Source organism: Saccostrea cucullata, unplaced genomic scaffold, assembly GCF_032062105.1.
Source record: "Saccostrea cucullata isolate Sc308-1 unplaced genomic scaffold, CSIRO_AGI_Scuc_v1 ctg3088, whole genome shotgun sequence".
Taxonomy (NCBI): Eukaryota; Metazoa; Mollusca; class Bivalvia; order Ostreida; family Ostreidae; genus Saccostrea; species Saccostrea cuccullata.
Genome location: NW_026933599.1, coordinates 194 through 18,095, shown reverse-complemented (window position 1 = coordinate 18,095; position 17,902 = coordinate 194). Strand labels below are relative to the sequence as shown.

At 34.6% G+C, this 17,902-nt stretch overlaps 1 protein-coding gene and 1 pseudogene across 1 annotated transcript; one reads left to right on the top strand and one right to left on the bottom strand.

The window, feature by feature from the left end:
- Nucleotides 1-1,988: 1,988 nt before the first annotated feature.
- Nucleotides 1,989-17,605, bottom strand: LOC134238717 (fucolectin-1-like). The gene is made up of 3 exons (XM_062720835.1): nt 17,436-17,605; nt 17,034-17,261; nt 1,989-2,294 (listed from the first exon to the last, which is right to left on the bottom strand). The coding sequence occupies exons 1-3, from the start codon at nt 17,581-17,583 to the stop codon at nt 2,080-2,082; spliced, it is 591 nt and encodes a 196-aa protein (XP_062576819.1). The 5' UTR covers nt 17,584-17,605; the 3' UTR covers nt 1,989-2,079.
- On the top strand, nt 5,170-8,648 carry LOC134238716 (uncharacterized; annotated as a pseudogene).
- Nucleotides 17,606-17,902: the final 297 nt, after the last annotated feature.

Genomic DNA, 17,902 nt, shown 5'->3' with positions numbered 1-17,902 from the left:
CAATTTTGAAAGAGGCACCATTGCTAATCATAAGTATACAATTAGCATGTTTGGTTTGGTTACTTTCAAAATACTAGTACCTATAGACAGAGTTTGGGAACAAAAAATGCATTTCAACTTATCAGTAATATTTAGCCATAATCAGCAGTGCCATTACCACACATGAACCCCTGACCCTTGGTCCACACATTTCACAATTTTGGAAAAGGCACCCTTGCTTATCAAAAATGTTTGATGAATACCAAGGAGCAGATTTCATACCATTAATTCATTTTCAGTATATAAGTAGACCCCCCTCTATGGTACCCCTGACCCAGGGGCCTTGAAATTCACAATTCAGGAAGAATGGCCCTTGTTCATCATAACTGAATATTAGGTAGTTCATCTGCTAAATACCCAGTAGCAGAGTAGAAATTTTTAAAGATTAAATGTATTTTTACTATATAATCATTAGAGCCCCACCCTAAGACCAGAACCCCTGACACTGAGGCCATAAAATTCATAATTCTGGAAGAGGTATACTTCCTCATCATAACTATATACTTAGTTAGTTTATTTAATAACCAAGGGGTAGAAAAGAAGATTTTCAAAGAATTAATGCATTTTCACTATATAATCAATAGAGCCCCACCCTAACACCAGAACCCCTGACCCTGGGGCCATAGAATTCACAATTTTGCAAGAGGCATTCTTCCCAATCATAACTATGTACTTACTTAGTTTATTTAATACCCAGGAGCAGAGATTTTTAAAGAAATAATGCATTTTCACTATATAATCAATAGAGCCCCACCCTAGCACTAGAACCCCTGACCCTGGGGCCATGAATTTCACAGTTTTAGTAGAGAACTCAATGGTCATTATATTCATGCTAACAGTTTGACTGCTTGATGTCCAGGAGTAAAGAAGAAGATTTTTAAATATTGAATTAATTTTAGTGGTTTTGGCCCCATCCCTCAGGCCCCAGGGGGGCAGGGACCATGAAATTTACAATTTTTGTTCCCCTTCACCCTTAAACGCTTTATGCCAAATTTGGTTGAAATTAGTTGAGTGGTTGCAGAGAAGAAGCTAAAAATGTTCAAAAGTTTACGACCGATTGACAACGAACGACGACGGACGAAAACAGATAGCAATAGGTCCCCTGAGTGACTCAGGTGACCTAAAAAGCTATAATATTTGAAAGAAAATGTAAATTTTCAGAATATGAAAAATACTGGGAAATTATATGTGATATGCTATAATGTATTGTATTTATTTTTCCGAATTTATATTCAAATATACAATTATGTTAAAATACTGAATATTGTTCCCCCACTTCACTAATTTTTTTGTGTGTGTTCACCCTCCTCCACCCTCCCCTTTCTTTACTTCTTTGCATATAAAGCTATCACAGTGAAGATTTATATAATACATATATTTTTTGCAGCTTTTTGAAATGAACATGTATTCGTACTTACCAAAGAGGAATTGTATTAATTGTATAATATGAACTACTAGGGAGAAGAATTGAAAGTGTGTATTTAATGTAAACTACTAAAGTAATATATTGTACAGTCTATTAATGTAAAAGCAAAAATAAAATCTATGAAATAAAGAAACAAGTGACAAATTGAATGGAATATGTTTATAAGAAATGAAAATTAAATAAAAAAAAAAATAATTGGAATATAGATCCAATTGCAAGAGTTCCCCTGACTCAAAACACTAAGGAATGTTTAAGCATATTTTTTTTAAAAAGACAAAAACTTATAGAGAATGTAATTATAAACTTTAAAATCATTTTTAAAAACTATACACAAAACAAGATACAGTACTGTGATAGTGCCAGGCTATAAAATAATAAAGCGAACCTATACAATTTGTCCCTAGCAGAAAACAGCCACGACACAATGGAGGTTTATTTTTTTTGTGTAGTATTTCATCAGAGAGTGGTATAATGAGCCTCTTTAAGCAATAAATATACAATCAAACCATTTGAATGACCGATGTCTTTCTATCAAATTCTGATACATATTTCAAACGCTATTTTCTTCATCTGTCATGTAGAGTAATTAAAAAAATTGTCAATTAATTGGCCCTTTATACTGAAGCAACAAAAACGTCAACTTCACAAAGGGTCAAAATTTCGGTGATCAAGGCGATTTCAACGTAGCGTCCAGTAGTGGAGGGCGGGCAATCAATAGTGACCAGTTCACCAAGAGTTCCAGGACCAGCATAGAAACCACAGAGTGTTGAGATATTTGACACGGTCTCTCCGGTTCTGATGGAAACATTACGAAGGTGATCAGACGCATCTGTATATATTAAAAAAAAAAAAAAAAAAAAAAGCAGCAAAATATAAACGTTTTTGATTGTAGAGAAATCTTGAAACATGGTAAGAATTTCAACTTTATAAAGAATGTTAAGGATTGAGATTTGGTTTAGAACAAAAATTGAAAATATATATTAACGAAACGAATACAAGCGGTAAAGAAATAAAAATTAGAGATTTTTAACTAAAGCTCCAATCAGATACATAATATTTAAAACAATTCTTTTCGGACCCGATGTGTGCCCTTTCCAAATATTTACAAAACCTGTCATATTTTTTCTAATGAAATACTGTAGTACTTCGTTTTATTATAAATAGCAACCTTATTGGACAAAGGTTTTATACAAAAATGGGGAAAATTTGAAAAAAAAAATTAAACGTTATCTGGAGAATTGAATGTTCACAATGCGGACTTATTGCCTGACGCCACGAGCGTCAGACAGCATAATGGTCAATTTTTCCATGGCCCGGAACTAAGAGACTGTAAGCTAGGTTTTGTGCAAGCTGATTGACATAGGAATTTTATCTGCATCAGCTTGCAGAAGAAAGAATCATAATTATGAAGCAAAATATTGATTTTTTTACTTGCTTCAGATTTTTTTTCAACTCCGCCAGATTGGAGGTCGACTCGGTGACTTTTCCTATTTGTCTTACCAAGTTTAAGAAAATATAGCAGCAATATTTGGTGGAAAATATTTATTAAATATTTTTTTTTAAATAAAGGAGGCTTCCAAAAATTTATATACTTCAGAAAAATAATGATTCCTAAATTGGTTGAACAATGAAGGAATATGAGCATTTGGACGTCCAGTATGGCGGCCAACGGGAGGTAACTTTTGCTAAAAGGTCCATCGAAAACTCTCTATATGTACATATACTTGTAACAGTTTCTCTGCGTTTCTAAACTGTTTGTCTTCTACGAAAATTGTCTAATGCGAAATATAAACGTCATAGCCCCACCCACTCAATAGTTATGGGCTAGGTTAAAGTTGACAAACAGAAAGACAGCACAAAAACAATTTATCGATTTTATCGATCCGGGGTATACAAAATCATGTTTTGTATAGAGTCATTAAAATATAACGTATGGAAATGCTTTAAATATATTATAAAAGTAGGTTCTGAGGTATTTCAACAAACTTAAATCAACACTTCCTTAGAATGCTTTTGTGACACATTATGGTTTTGTTGCTTATAGGATAATTTTTTTTTATTGCTATAGCCTTTGTATTCCTTTGTCCACTTTATTGCTCCTCTGAGTATTCTTCTGAATTTCAAATGTACATTACTTTTTTTTATGCTTTAAAATTGATGATCAATCATCATGATGGCTTTTTGAAGAATTTTACCTATTTTTACCATGCATTCCTACGTAAAAACTTGGTCACCTATTGTGGCCCCACCCTTGCCAAAGGGGTAATGATTTGAATAAACTTGAATCAACAATACACAAATATACATGGACCATTGCTTCCAAACTTTTCAATTACAATAAAACTTTACATGGCCTGGATACCGAGTATCTGAAACATAATCCTCCATCGTGTTCATGTTCTTCTTCGCCATATAACTATAGTTCTGCTGGATACGTTGTTACAGGTGACGTAAATATAGTTAATACATGAAAGGAGGACCTTAAATCACTTATTTTAAAAGGTCCTAAATATAGGGAAATCAGATCCTTGAGAAGATTTTCCCTAAGTTTTCCTTTCTTTAACTTTAATCCCACATTGTGCCCCCCCCCCACCGCTTGTTAGGTTCATGATTTGAACAACCTTGAATCTACACTCTCAGAGGATACTTAAATATAACTATGACCAAACACGGCTTTGCAGTTCTTGAAAAAAAAATGTTTTTAAGATTTTTCCTATGTGTTTTTATGTTAAACTTTGATACCACATTGTGGCCCAAACCTACCCCTGTGGATCATGATTTGAAGAAATTTGGAATCTTCGAATCTTCGCTACCTGAGGATGATTCAACATGAGTTTCATCTTTCCTGGCCTAGTCGTTCTAGAGAAGATTTTCAAAGATCCTTCCTGTGTATTCCTATGTTGAACGTTGATACCCGATTGTGGCCCCACCCTACACCTGGGGGTCATGATTTGAACAAAATTGAATCTACACTACCTGAGGATGATTCCACAGGAGTTTCATCTTTTCTGGACTAGTGGTTCTTGAGAAGACGATTAAGAAGATACCATTAATTATTCACAAATTCATAATTATCTCCCCATGGAAGAGGGTGTGGCCCTTCATTTAAACAAACCTGAATCCCCTTCACCTAAGGATACTTTGTGGCAAGTTTGGTGGGAATTGGCCCAGTGGTTCTTGAGAAGATGATTAAAATGAAAATATAATAATTAATAACAAGAACGACAGACAACGGACAAATTTTGAACAGGAAAGCTCACTTGAGCCTTCGGCTCTGGTGAGCTAAAAATGAACGGAAACATTTCTTTCTTAATTATGTTTATATGTTTTATAGACCGATGCCTTTCCATTGGCTGCTGCAACGACCGCCAAATGATACAGGGAATCTGTAAAGTCCTTAATGTACGAATTTGTTCTTCATATACAATGGCTCGAGTTTCCTCTAAGAGTTTAGTAGTTTCAGACATTTCAGACATTTTTTCCGGGAAACACAACCGATACACAGAAGAACATTAGCACAAGAAACACACGTTATTTTTCCCCATTGAGAGCCTCAGTCTCAAATGAGATGAAGTTCAAGGTCACGTAATCATAGAAGTTTGTGTCTTTTCATAGTTCAGACGCGAGTGATGTTAGAGAATTCTTTTCAGATTTTATTAATCACTTTAATTAAATTTTCCACTGATTTTGTAGCCAGTGGTTTGTAGCAATATTGCTTGTACAGAACACATGTTCTTTGCGCTTTTCCCATGTGGGAATTGTAGCATTTAGCGTTGCATTCTTTCAACATGTGTTGATAAAGACGTGCAGCTTTTGATTCAGTGACGTCACTGATGCAGGGGCTGTAGCCCCGTGCGCCATTTAACTTTTACACGCCATGTGGTGTGGAGTTAGCGTTTGAGAATCTTTTAATTTCTGCATTCTTTCTTGGCGGCATGGCTAATGAGCCGGGACCATGATCGCAAATGCGAGAATCCACCAGCTATGATCTAGTAGATCAAGTTGACGAGGATGCCGTTCGTGACGATAACACGATGCATTCGAAGCAGCATACTGAAAATATGAGTGGTATGTTTGACACTTTCAAGCGTAAATTTGCAGATATGTCTAAGACCATGACTTCAGTTCAAAAGGAACTTATTGCTTTGAAGTCTGATCGGTCTTCAACGGATACAATTCCGGACGTTTCGAGGAAACGCGGACAGAATAGATCTAAGAGTACTTCGCCACCTCGCAAGAAAACGAAAACGTCTCAAGCATGTATTCGTCCTTCTCACGAACTTAGTGATAATGATTCTGATGTAGAAAATTCAGACAAATCGGATGCTGATGAAGCACTTAATTCCCTTATTGAGGGAGATGATAGTTTTCATGATTCGTCAGATGATGATGAGGTTTCTGCTCTTAATGAACTGTCCGAATTTTTCGGTGATGAAGACAAGACGAGCGAACCGTTAAGTTCTGAGCTGGCAAAGATCATGGAGAAAATGTTCATGACGAAAACTAACTCGGAGAAAATTAAAGAAATCTCCAACAAGTATGATAGGCCGAAGAACATTAACAACATTTCTGCGCCAAAAGTCAACAAAGTCATTTGGGAAAACATGTCATCCAAAAACAGAGCAAGCGATATCAAATTGCAGACTACCCAGAATCTCATAGGAAAAGCCATGATTCCGACATTGAGACTTTTTGACATGCTTATTAATTGCAACTCGAAAAAAGGATCAGTTGATGTGAAGAAGGCAAAACAGCTGTGCGGTGACATCCTGAAGTTTCAGAAGTGTGTTTTCCATTTGTCCTACAAGAGGCGGGAACAAATTATCCAGCCAGAGAAAAACAAACAGTTTGTAAGTTTGTGTTCTGCAAAGAGTTCTTCAGAAAATTTATTCAGAGACGACTTGGGCAGTCAAGTTAAGAATGTGCTTGAAGCAAAGAAACTGGCTCAAAAGATAGGAAATAAAGATTACAGTGGAAAATACAGAATTCCCAAAGTGTCCCATTACTCCCATAGCTATGGGAAGAAGCCAAGGTACGGGAACGGAAAAGGGAATTCTTTTTTGGCCAAACAGTTCAGCTTCAACAAGAAAAAGAAGAAAGGAGAGTCAAATCAGTAGATTCACATGATGTTAGTATGTCTAATGTTTGTACAATTGTAGATCAATTTGTATTGAAAAACACGCCTGAAAATTTTACTGCAGGCAAAATCAACAATTTTTTACATAATTGGTGTACATTAACTCATGATAGTTGGATTCTTGATGTTGTTAAAGGTTACAAGATAGAATTCAAATATGAACCTTTTCAATTTCACATACCAAATTCGCTAAAATTTTCTGAAAATGAGTATGAAGCAGCTCAAAGAGAAGTAGAAAAATTTTTAAAGAAGGGAATTGTAGAGAGCGTTCATGAAAATGAGAATTTGTGTGAAAACTCTTTTTATTCAAACATTTTTCTGCGTCCCAAAAAAGATGGGTCTTTTAGAATTATTCTGAATTTAAAGAATTTAAATGAGTTTGTTGACAATCATCATTTCAAGATGGAGACATTGAGGTCAGCATTATCTTTAATAAAACCAAATTGTTGGTTTAGCTCACTTGATATCAAAGATGCTTATTATTCCGTGAAAATTCATAAATGTAGTAGACAATTCTTAAGATTCAGGTGGGAAAATAAAACGTATCAGTTCACCTGTCTACCTATGGGATTAGCCAGTGCTCCACGTATTTTTACTAAAATCATGAAGCCTGTTTTTGCTGAACTTAGGAAATTTGGTCACTTGAATGTAATTTACATAGATGATGTTTTGTTATTGGGCAACACAAAAGATGAGTGTGAAGTTAATTTAAGAGACACTGTTAAGTCTTTAGATAGTCTAGGATTTACTATTCACCCTGATAAAACTCAGTTTTATGCAAGCCAGAATGTTGTCTTTCTGGGATTTTTATTAGATTCGGTTACAATGACGGTTAGACCAGAGAAAGCTCAATCTATTAGACCAGAGAAAGCTCAATCTATTAAAGAATTTTGCGATATGGTTTTGAATCAAAATGAAGTGACAATTAAACAGGTTGCACAGCTTGTAGGCATGTTTGTAGCCTCTGAACCAGGGGTGGAATATGCCAGACTTTATTATAAGACCTTAGAAATTGAAAAAGATTTGGCTTTAAAACTTAATCGAGGCAATTTTGAAGCCCATATGACAATTTCTCATCAGAGTAGGATACTGCTAAACTGGTGGTCTCTTAATGTGTGTAAATCCTTTAAACCATTAACTAGAAAACCCCCAAAATTCATTTTCAAAAGTGATAGTTCAAAGTTTGGATGGGGTGGAGTGAATGAAGATTCAGGTGAAGCAATTAGTGGATTATGGGACAATAATATTTGTGAGGCACACATTAACTATTTAGAGCTTTTAGCTGGATTTTACACTCTAAAAGGATTGGGAGAAAATATTTCAGATTCCCATATTAGACTGTGTATGGACAATTCAGTAGCCGTGTCATATGTTAATAAGCAAGGGGGCAAGATTTCAACATTGATTGAACTAGCTCGTGAATTATGGACTTGGTGCATAGATAGGAACATCTGGCTTAGTGCTGAACATGTCCAGGGTGCAACAAACATTATAGCCGATTCGTTATCTCGCAAAAATGTAGATATGGAATGGAAGTTAGATGAAGTGGTTTTTGATAAACTGACAAATTTGTGTGGAAAATGTGAAATAGATTTATTCGCATCAAAGGACAACCATCAGTTAAATAAATATTATTCATATAGACATACATCAGATCCAAATGCATTAGGAGTTGATGCCTTTGCACATTCTTGGAGAAATATTGACTGTTATTTATTTCCTCCTTTTAGTGTCATAAGCAGTGTCTTGAAGAAGATCGAGGAGGAGGAAGTGCAGTTTGCTCTGTTGATAGCTCCAGTGTGGAAGACGCAGCCATGGTTTCCGCAGCTGATGCATCAAGTTGCAGGTCCGTGTTTTCTTCTTCCGAAAACAGAGACTCTCTTGAAATTGCCAAAAGATCCAAAACGACGACATCCCTTGACAAAGATGAAGATAGCTGCATTCAGTTTGTCCGGCAATGCTTGTTCAGTAGAGAATTATCAGGAGAAACTGTCAATATTATCTGCAGATCATGGCGGGAATCCACAAAAAGACAATATAGGGGTTATCAGCAAAAGTGCTTGCAGTTTTGTTGTGAAAAACAGAGTGATCCATTTAAAACAGATGTTAATTTAGTTTTAGAATTTCTTACAAATTTGTATAAGAAAAATCTTGGTTACAGTGCTTTGAACACGGCAAGAAGCTCATTAAGTTCATTTTTGTCTCTTTCTGATCACTCGAGTGAAAAATAGGTGATCATATATTAGTTAAACGTTTTATGAAGGGTGTATTTTTGTCAAGACCAACTTTACCCAAATATCATTTTATATGGGATGTAAATAAGGTTTTAGGATATCTTAAGACATTGTCTCCTGTGCAGGATTTGTCTTTGTTTCAATTGTCAAAGAAATTGGCAATGTTGTTAGCTTTATTATCTGGACAGCGAAAACAAGGTTTACATATGCTAGATGTTACAAATGTTTCTGTGAGAGATAATATGTTAATCATTAAATATGGTGACTTGTTAAAGCAAACAAGACCAGGGCATCATTTAGATGAAATTTCTATTGCTGCTTATCCAAATGATATAGATTTATGTATTGTACATGTATATGAGGAATATATTCATAGAACTAAAAAATTGAGGGGCTCAGAATGTAAATTGTTTACAGTACCCGCATCGTTATTCTTTACAATTCTATCGTGTTCTATCGTGCGTGTATCCTATCGTATCGTGCGTGTATCCTATCGTATCGTGCGTGTATCCTATCGTATCCTATCCTATCGTGTTTTCCGCTTATCAGGTTTTGCGTTTTCTATCGTGTTTTCCGTTTATCGTGGTTTGCGTTTATCGTGTAGATCGTTTATCAGGTTCTATCGTGTATCGTGTTTTGCGTTTATCGTGTATATTCGGAAACCCTCGCTTTTTATCGTTACTATGTAAAGAAACTACTGAGCTATTCCGAATTTCTTTTTCGTTTTGTTAATAGAAATAAGATTAATTCGACCGGAAAAGAGAAAATAAAGATTTATCTCCTTCTTTTTCATCAATATAAGAAATATTAAAGCGTAGAAGGAAAAAATAATTAATCGCGTATTTCATGAATGAATAAATTGATTTATTAAAAGATAATTAAATAAATAAATAAAATAATTATATCATGGTAAAGCAGAGAGTAATTGTCAAAATTTAAACAGTAACTCTATTTTTCAGAAATGAAATTATAAGTAGATCGATCAACTGGTCTATTTCTTTAAAAAAATAATTTATCGAATTGTATGATTTATTTTGTCAAAATTAAATACTATTAATATGATTTTCTCAAATGAATCGGAGTTACCGGAGAAAGATTTTTGGCAAGCTACGATGTTCGCGTAGACAAAAAGCAAATAAATAAATAATAAGCAGGATATTGAAATGTGTCTGTTTTTCATGCAATAAATTATCGTCTGATAAGGTTAGAAATATGTTTTACGCATTTGACCTGCATATATGCATTATTATTTAAAGTCTTTATGATGTTACAAATATAATATAAGACAATGATCCAGATGATTTTAAAAACGATTTTGGCCGTATATACGTTCAAACTTTTAATTTAATTTTTAAAGCTAACTATAAATTCCTTGACATATGTCTAAATTAATAAAAGAAATCAAAATTATCATATATAATCAATGAAAATATTCTACCCAATTTATCACACCATGGCTGTTACTATAAAATAAGAGATTTTCATTAATTTTATCTGGCATTAGATAACATAAAAATAATATGTACATGTACAGGGGAAAACATGAAGTTTTTTAACAGCTTACTTTTCGGCGTGGAAATAAACTCAAAATATAATCCATCGGGATGCCAAAAATCAAAATAAATCGAAGACCTTTCCTTACAAGAAAACTGACACGTATGTGTAGCCCTCTAATTAGCACACTGTCTTCCTGTGCGGTCAACCGCCCCCTCCCCCTTCTCCCCTAACTGACACCTCGGCCCGTGTGTGTGTGATCACCGTCAACATACCTGTACTGGGTGTCCAGTCTGTCAACTCGAAATTTTGTTCCCAACTTGTTTGAACAATTTTATCAAAGATTTAATTCAAAATACATTAAATAATTGTACGATTTATGGATTAAAAAATCATCTTGAATGTTAAATAAAAATTAAAATAAATCAATTTAATGAAATGAAGTCCCTAAACTCACTCCGTTGATTCTTTTATATTTCGTACAATGTTTCCATTATGTTTATGTAAATACGTCTTTTAAAAAACATAAAAAAAATATACTGCACTTATGGTACGTGCACTTTCGGGTCATCGGGTTTTCTACGTAAAACGGACAAAATTAATTCTAGGAAACAATTTTATTGATCGTAGAAACGGATAAAATAGTTCTAACATTCTAAACTAGGAAAATTAGCTTGCAATATTTTTTTAACGGTATCTTACTATAAAAATAAAACAAAGGGAGTCGTCTGATCCGCCGTGACCAAGCAAGACTAATAAAGACACAGAATCAATTTATAGTATTAATCGATTTTATTCCATACCTATATAACTTTATTTAAGAATTCAATATTATATTTGGCTATTTGGTTAAATATTGTTTATCTAATTTAAAATTGGTTGCGGACTTTCAAAATACCGCCCTTCGAATATGCCTAATATGAGATTACCGGGTCAGTGTAAAATGATTTTTAAGGTTTAAAAAATCCATTTGCCGAATTAAACCTATTTTTATTATTATTAGAAACAGTACACACAGAGTTTAATAGCAATGATTTATAATTATTTAGTCGAAAAAGTCGCATTTCACTCTTTTAATATTTGTTAATTAATTTTTCTGTTTTGTATTGTTAAGAAGAAAGTATTTAACCATTCAATGTTCGTTAATAAATACGAGATTTTAAGTATCTGTAATGTAAAATGTTTACATGTACATAAGTCAGAGCTTAGCGTAAACGTACATGTGCAGTTGTAGCAGATTCATATTCTCATGACACAGTTTACATGTATTTATGCAGATCGCAATAATTTTAATAATTATTTAGATTTCTATTCAGAAAATTTAATTTTCTTGAACTGTTTCGTTCTTGATAGATCTATCATGTTAAATTTATTAATTTTGTTATAGCCGTTTTCTTTAAACCTTTCTTTCGGCCAGTCCTCTACTTTTATTATTTTCTAAGATATTAATATTTAATTGCGATTTTTGGATACATTGCAGATTGTAAGCTTTAGACATTACACTGTAAATAATTTTTTTTAATTTATTGCGTAAATTTCTTCCGTGAAATAACTTGGTACTTGTAGATAAATTTATTAGATAGAAAATTAAAATGCATATTTTTCCTAAGTAATAAATCTGTTTATAGAGTTTCAAAATTCACACACTTGGGAAGAAATTAAAAAAAAAATACAGTCTCCATTTCATAAAAATCCATTAAATCACTGTCAATTTTTTTATATATATAAATAAACAACTTCTGTAAAATTAATACTGAGATCTCAGGTCCTTTTTATAATAATTAAATGTACTTTATAGTTTAGATTTGAAGCTCTGCGACTATTTAAATTAAAATATGATTTAATTTAAATAATCTTTAATCTTTAGATTTAATTCAAAATAATCTTTTCGTCTTGTCAAAAAACGTTCCGCATTTTGAAACAATCCTATCAGGTTTTGCGTTTATCCTATCGTGTAGATCGTTTATCAGGTCTATCGTGTTTTGCGTTTATCGTGTTTTGCGTGTATCGTGTTTTGCGTTTATCGTGTTTTGCGTGTATCCTATCGTGCGTGTATCCTGTCCTATCGTGCGTGTATCCTATCGTATCGTGCGTGTATCCTATTGTATCGTGCGTGTATCCTATCGTATCGTGTATCCTGTAAAGAATAACGATGCGGGTACTGTATAAGTACCCAAAAGCCTCACAATCCAATTTCTGTAGATACCATTGGTCGCTGGATCAAATCAGTTATGACAAATGCTGGAATAGACATGAACTGTTTTTCCCTCGCATAGTACACGATCAGCAGCAACTAGTGCTGCAGCTAAAGCTAAGGTGTCTGTTGCCACAATTCTGAGAACAGCAGGTTGGACTACTGACAATACCTTTAGAAAATTTTATAACAAACCAGTTAAACTGTCTAGTGAATTCAGCAATGCTTTGTTGGACAATTTTCAAAATGACAACTTGTAGCAGATTATATATGGAAATGTGTTCATCAATCTGAGTTGGAGTTAATAAAGTTAGTTAAAACTTGTTTGCATTTATTTGGTAATGAAGTTTGTGATCTATTTTTATTGGGTCATCAACTCTGAAGTCTCATTTGAGACTGAGGCTCTCAATGGGGAAAAATTATAAAGTTAAACGAGACTTACCTGGAAGGTGAAGTTTGACTGTAATTTTTCCTCCATTGAGAGACGTAGGGATCAAATGCCCAACCCTATGGATTTTCCGAGTCCCGCCCTATTATTTTGTGTATAACTTGATGCCCCAATATTTACTACTACTCCTCTGAATTATGATTACGTGACCTTGAACTTCATCTCATTTGATCCCTACGTCTCTCAATGGAGGAAAAATTACAGTCAAACTTCACCTTCCAGGTAAGTCTCGTTTAACTTTATAATTTATCTCCACATGCATTCTATAGCTGGCCTGTAAGCTACTATCATACAACTATAATAACATTTGTGACAATGTTCTCAGGTGTTCACGGGTGAGTTGTCCTCACTGGCTACATGGGTTAGAAAACGTGAAAATAGACAAATGCACTTAAACGAATAACAAAGGTATTTATATATTTATACATACTCAATGGTATGCCCCCAGAATAATGCAGAAACTTTCCCTACTCACTTTAAATAGTTGAAATAACACATTTTAACGAATTTTCAAGAGAGCCCTTTTATGATCGACTTTCCGGCTCGATGACCTCTGACCTCCTCCATAATTATACACTTGGTTAGTTTGTTTAATACCCAGGAGCAGAGGAGAAAATTTTCAAAGAATTTATGCATTTCACTATATAATTAACAGAGTCCTGCCCTTATACCAGAACCTCTAACCCTAGGGCCATGAAATTCACAATATTAGAAGAGGCAACCTTATTCAACCTAACAATGTTTTAAAAATTGCTTTGTTTATTAACTACCCAGGAGCAAAGAAGATTTTCAAAGAAATAATGCGTTTTCACTATATAATCTATATAGCCCCGCCCTAGAACTTAAGAACCCCTGACCCAGGGGCCATGAAATTCACAATTTTGGAAGAGGCAACCTTATTCAACATAACTATGTACATGTACTTATTTAGTTTATTTAATGCCCAGGAGCAGAGAAGAAGATTTTCAAAGAAATTATGAATTGTCACTATATAATCTATTTATTCCCCTGTGGCACTAGAACCCCTGATGCCAGGGTCATGAATTTCACAATTTTGGTAGAGGACTCAATGCTTATTACAACCATCAAAAAAGTTTGAATGCTTGATGTCCAAGAGTAAAGAAGAAGAAGATTTTTAAATATTTCATTAATTTTAGTGGTTTTGGCCCCATCCCTTAGGCCCCAGGGGGGCAGGGACCAGGACATTCATAATTTTTGTTCCCAATTCACAAGCAATATACTCGGCCATGTTCTATTATGACAAGATCTATTTAAAACTAATTCTGGTTGACAATACTCAATTCAAGTTTAATTTTCTATATAAAAATAAATATGGGAACCGGTTCAATCAGATAAAATAAAGATATTGAATTATTAATATACCAGATAATTGTGATTAAATATTCATGTTTAGTGTAATTCATACAGTCATGTAGGTGTAAAAACCTTTTTCCTTCAATAAATATTTAAATTCAAATTGTTTCTATGTGTGTACTGTTTATATATGACCTTCGCATACATGTAAGGATTCCTGGCATACTACTCAGAATAATTTCAACTGCCTGTTATAGTTCCACTGTTTATTGGAAATCTCATATCCGAGTTAGCTCCGCCCATTAAATTACTCATGCGCGGATCTAGGGGGGGGGGGGATTCGGACCACTAAACCAAGTAGAAAGTGACCCTGGACCCCCCCCTCCTTAGAAAACGCAGATCCCCCCTCAAAAACTTGGATATGGCTAAGTTGGTATGAAAAGTCATAGGTATGAAGAAGATTTGGAAGTCAACGACTAGACACTCCCCCCCCTCCCCCCGAAATATGATTTTCACGTTTTTAGGTTTTTTTTTGGTTTTTTGTTTTTTTTTGGTTTTTGCTTTTTCTTGTCAAATTTCTGGGTTGGATTTTTTTTTCACTGGAGTGCTCCCCCCCCCCCCCCCCCGAGTAAAATTCCTGGACCCGCGCCTGTTAATAAACCCCGTCCAATGGGACTGCTGTGGGATCTCTGAGACTGCTCTGGGACCGCTGTGTAACAGCTCTGGTTTATATATAATTAGCAGTCCCATAATGCAGTCTCCGGGACTGCTCTTGGACTGCTTAGTGTCAGGTTGGGTCTGGTTGGTACTGTATCATCTCCCCGTGTGGTTTGGTCGCGCTATGACCTCTGACCCCCAAACTAGTACTATACGAGGGGTGATCAAAAAGTTCGCGAACTAATTGAATAACTTCCAAAAAAGAAATGATATGGGGTTTTAGTGTTGAATTTCTTTTTACAGTAGCTCTCTCCGATTTTAATGGGTATCTGCAACTATTCTGCCCTTGCGCAGATCACGTGATATAGGCGGTCACGTGACATGCTCCTTAGCGTTCTGTCGCAGAAGCATAAACTTTTTTCCGACTCTTATATTATATTTCTTACCATGCAAGTTATTTTTTACAACAAAAACAGTCCAATTGTCAGAAATAGCCTAATTTCCGCAACAGTATGGATGGATAATGATATCATTTTGCAGAATGAGCATGGTGACCATCAAAACCCAAGTCATCTGTCTTTTGAGCGTCGTTTATTCCATGTGGATAAAGTATGGATGCCTTCACTTTATCATATCTGATATGTTCAAAGTCTCAAGAAAACGATATTTTTAGGGTTCGAATAATTATATTATTGTAAAGATATTCATTTACTTTTCAAACTGTAAGTTGGCGATCTTTCATATCAAATTGCTTAACAAAGGACACGTCTCTTTCCCAGTTTGCTTTCCACGGGCAACAGAACAAACATCATTTTTAAACATCTCCCTTCCTTCACTTAAACAATCAATCCAATTAATGACAAAACTTTTGGCTAGCCTTTTGTCTTCATAAACCGTGAACAAATTATTATAAACTTCTGCAAAGGAATTTTAAAGATATATGTTTAACTTTACAGCCGTTTGTTTCTCGAATACGACTGAGTCAGCCATTTTTTGTCACGTTATATACCTTATGACGTCATTTTCACATTGTGACGTCACAAACACGGGGCAAAACGTTCCATTACGTATGCTATTTACAGTGCATGTGTAGGACTCTATGTGTGCCGAATTTCATTCTGATCTGAATTGTGGTTTTCTAAATATAGAGATAGTTCGCGAACTTTTTGATCACCCCTCGTACATAGAGAACTGAACATCTCTTCTCTTCAAAAGGGTCATCTAAGAAAAATTTTTGCAAATGTAAAAACAAAGAAATAAACCCACCTGCCTTCGGGCATGTCAAAAGTCATGGTCAAGAATGATAGCTAATAACAGTTAAAGGGGCTGGGTGTTCGTGGCCATTTTTAGACTATTTCGACCTCCTTTAGAAGAAGATCTCCATTTACAGATACACAAAAATGATCAAATTTTAAAACAAATATGTATGATTTTTTTTTTTTTTGCCAAATGATAGTTGACAGCTATATAGATATCATCTCTAAAAATTTAAGTTATATGTGGTGGTTAATTTGTTGTTAATTTGTTGATCCCCAGCCTCCTCAAATAACACCCAAATAAGAGGAACCCCCCCCCCCCCCAAAAAAAGGCCAGAAAAAGAAACCCTCGGCGCTGTACCGAAAAAAACCTTCCTTTTTGTGGAAATGACGAGCCGAAAAATTATCCATTTTTATTTTGTGTCCCACTATATTACTACTACTTCAAAAGGTGCCTGTCAGCCTTGTTCGATCTCATACGTGTATAGTAAATGATAATTAAGTGTTCCAATATGGCAAAGTAAATCAAAGGTTTAATTTTGCTCTCATTAAATATGAATAAGTTGATATTTAGTTGAAAATATAGCAAGCTAGTGGTTTTGACTCTTTTGTAATTACGTATCAATTTAACTCGCGGCTTGTAATCCAACTTCGGGACATGGAGACCGGTCTTACACAGATAAGACCCTTTAAAACGAGGTCCCGTGTCGAGGTACAGGCACGAAAATGATCCCTCGCTGTTCATGATCAATGGCCCTCAGTGTCGAGCCCTCCACCGCCAGGTGGTGGCATCACATTATTAGTAAAAATTCTTGACAAGGACCTCAAACTTACCTATTCCATATCGATCCATTCCCCGGTTGAGCATTCGTACAGTAACAATGAAGTAAACCTTTAGAAGGTCAACTCTCCACCACGGATTATCATCAGAGACATCTGTATGCGAACAGGAGAGAGCGTCAATATCAGTGTTTCTAATTCCATCCACCGCTAAACCAGATTCGAACTCCCTAAAGGTTGATATTTGTTCTGTAGGCTTGCCAACCGTGATATTTCGCAGGACTAAAATTTACATAAGAATACTGTAAATCACTTCTCATTTTAAAAGTTTGGATATTTACATGTTCATGCAATAATATGTTTTCTAACCCTGTATATTTCAAATTACTTTCTTACGAACATAAGGTGAGGTGCAAATTATAAATGACCGAATCATAGTATACTTATAAAAGATACCTTCACGGCAAGTATCGGAAACAACTGTTTGAAAATTAGGGTTGCATGTTGCGTTAATTTGTCCAGATACTGCAACATAGCCATCATTACAACTGCCTGTCCTGGTTACTCCAGGGGTAAACACTTTATCTATATCCACGTTAATCATACCATTTTCCAGATACCTCGAACATTCTGAAGTGAAAGAAAACATTTGATATTTCAATTTTGATCGCTATCTGTAATAATTATAACGTAAGATCAAATGCATCTTACAGTAACTGTTCAGAATCATCGGTGCTAAGTCAACTGATCAGATTTATAAAGTGGTATATACTTGTTTGTTTTTATTGAAATGGTTTATTTCTCTTTGGTCGTTTAACATAGAGATGATTTGAAATAAATGTTTGTAAAAAATAATAATATGTCTTTGGGTTAGTTTTATTGTAATTTAAATGTGGATAATTGCTTTTTATTTAGAAATGTGT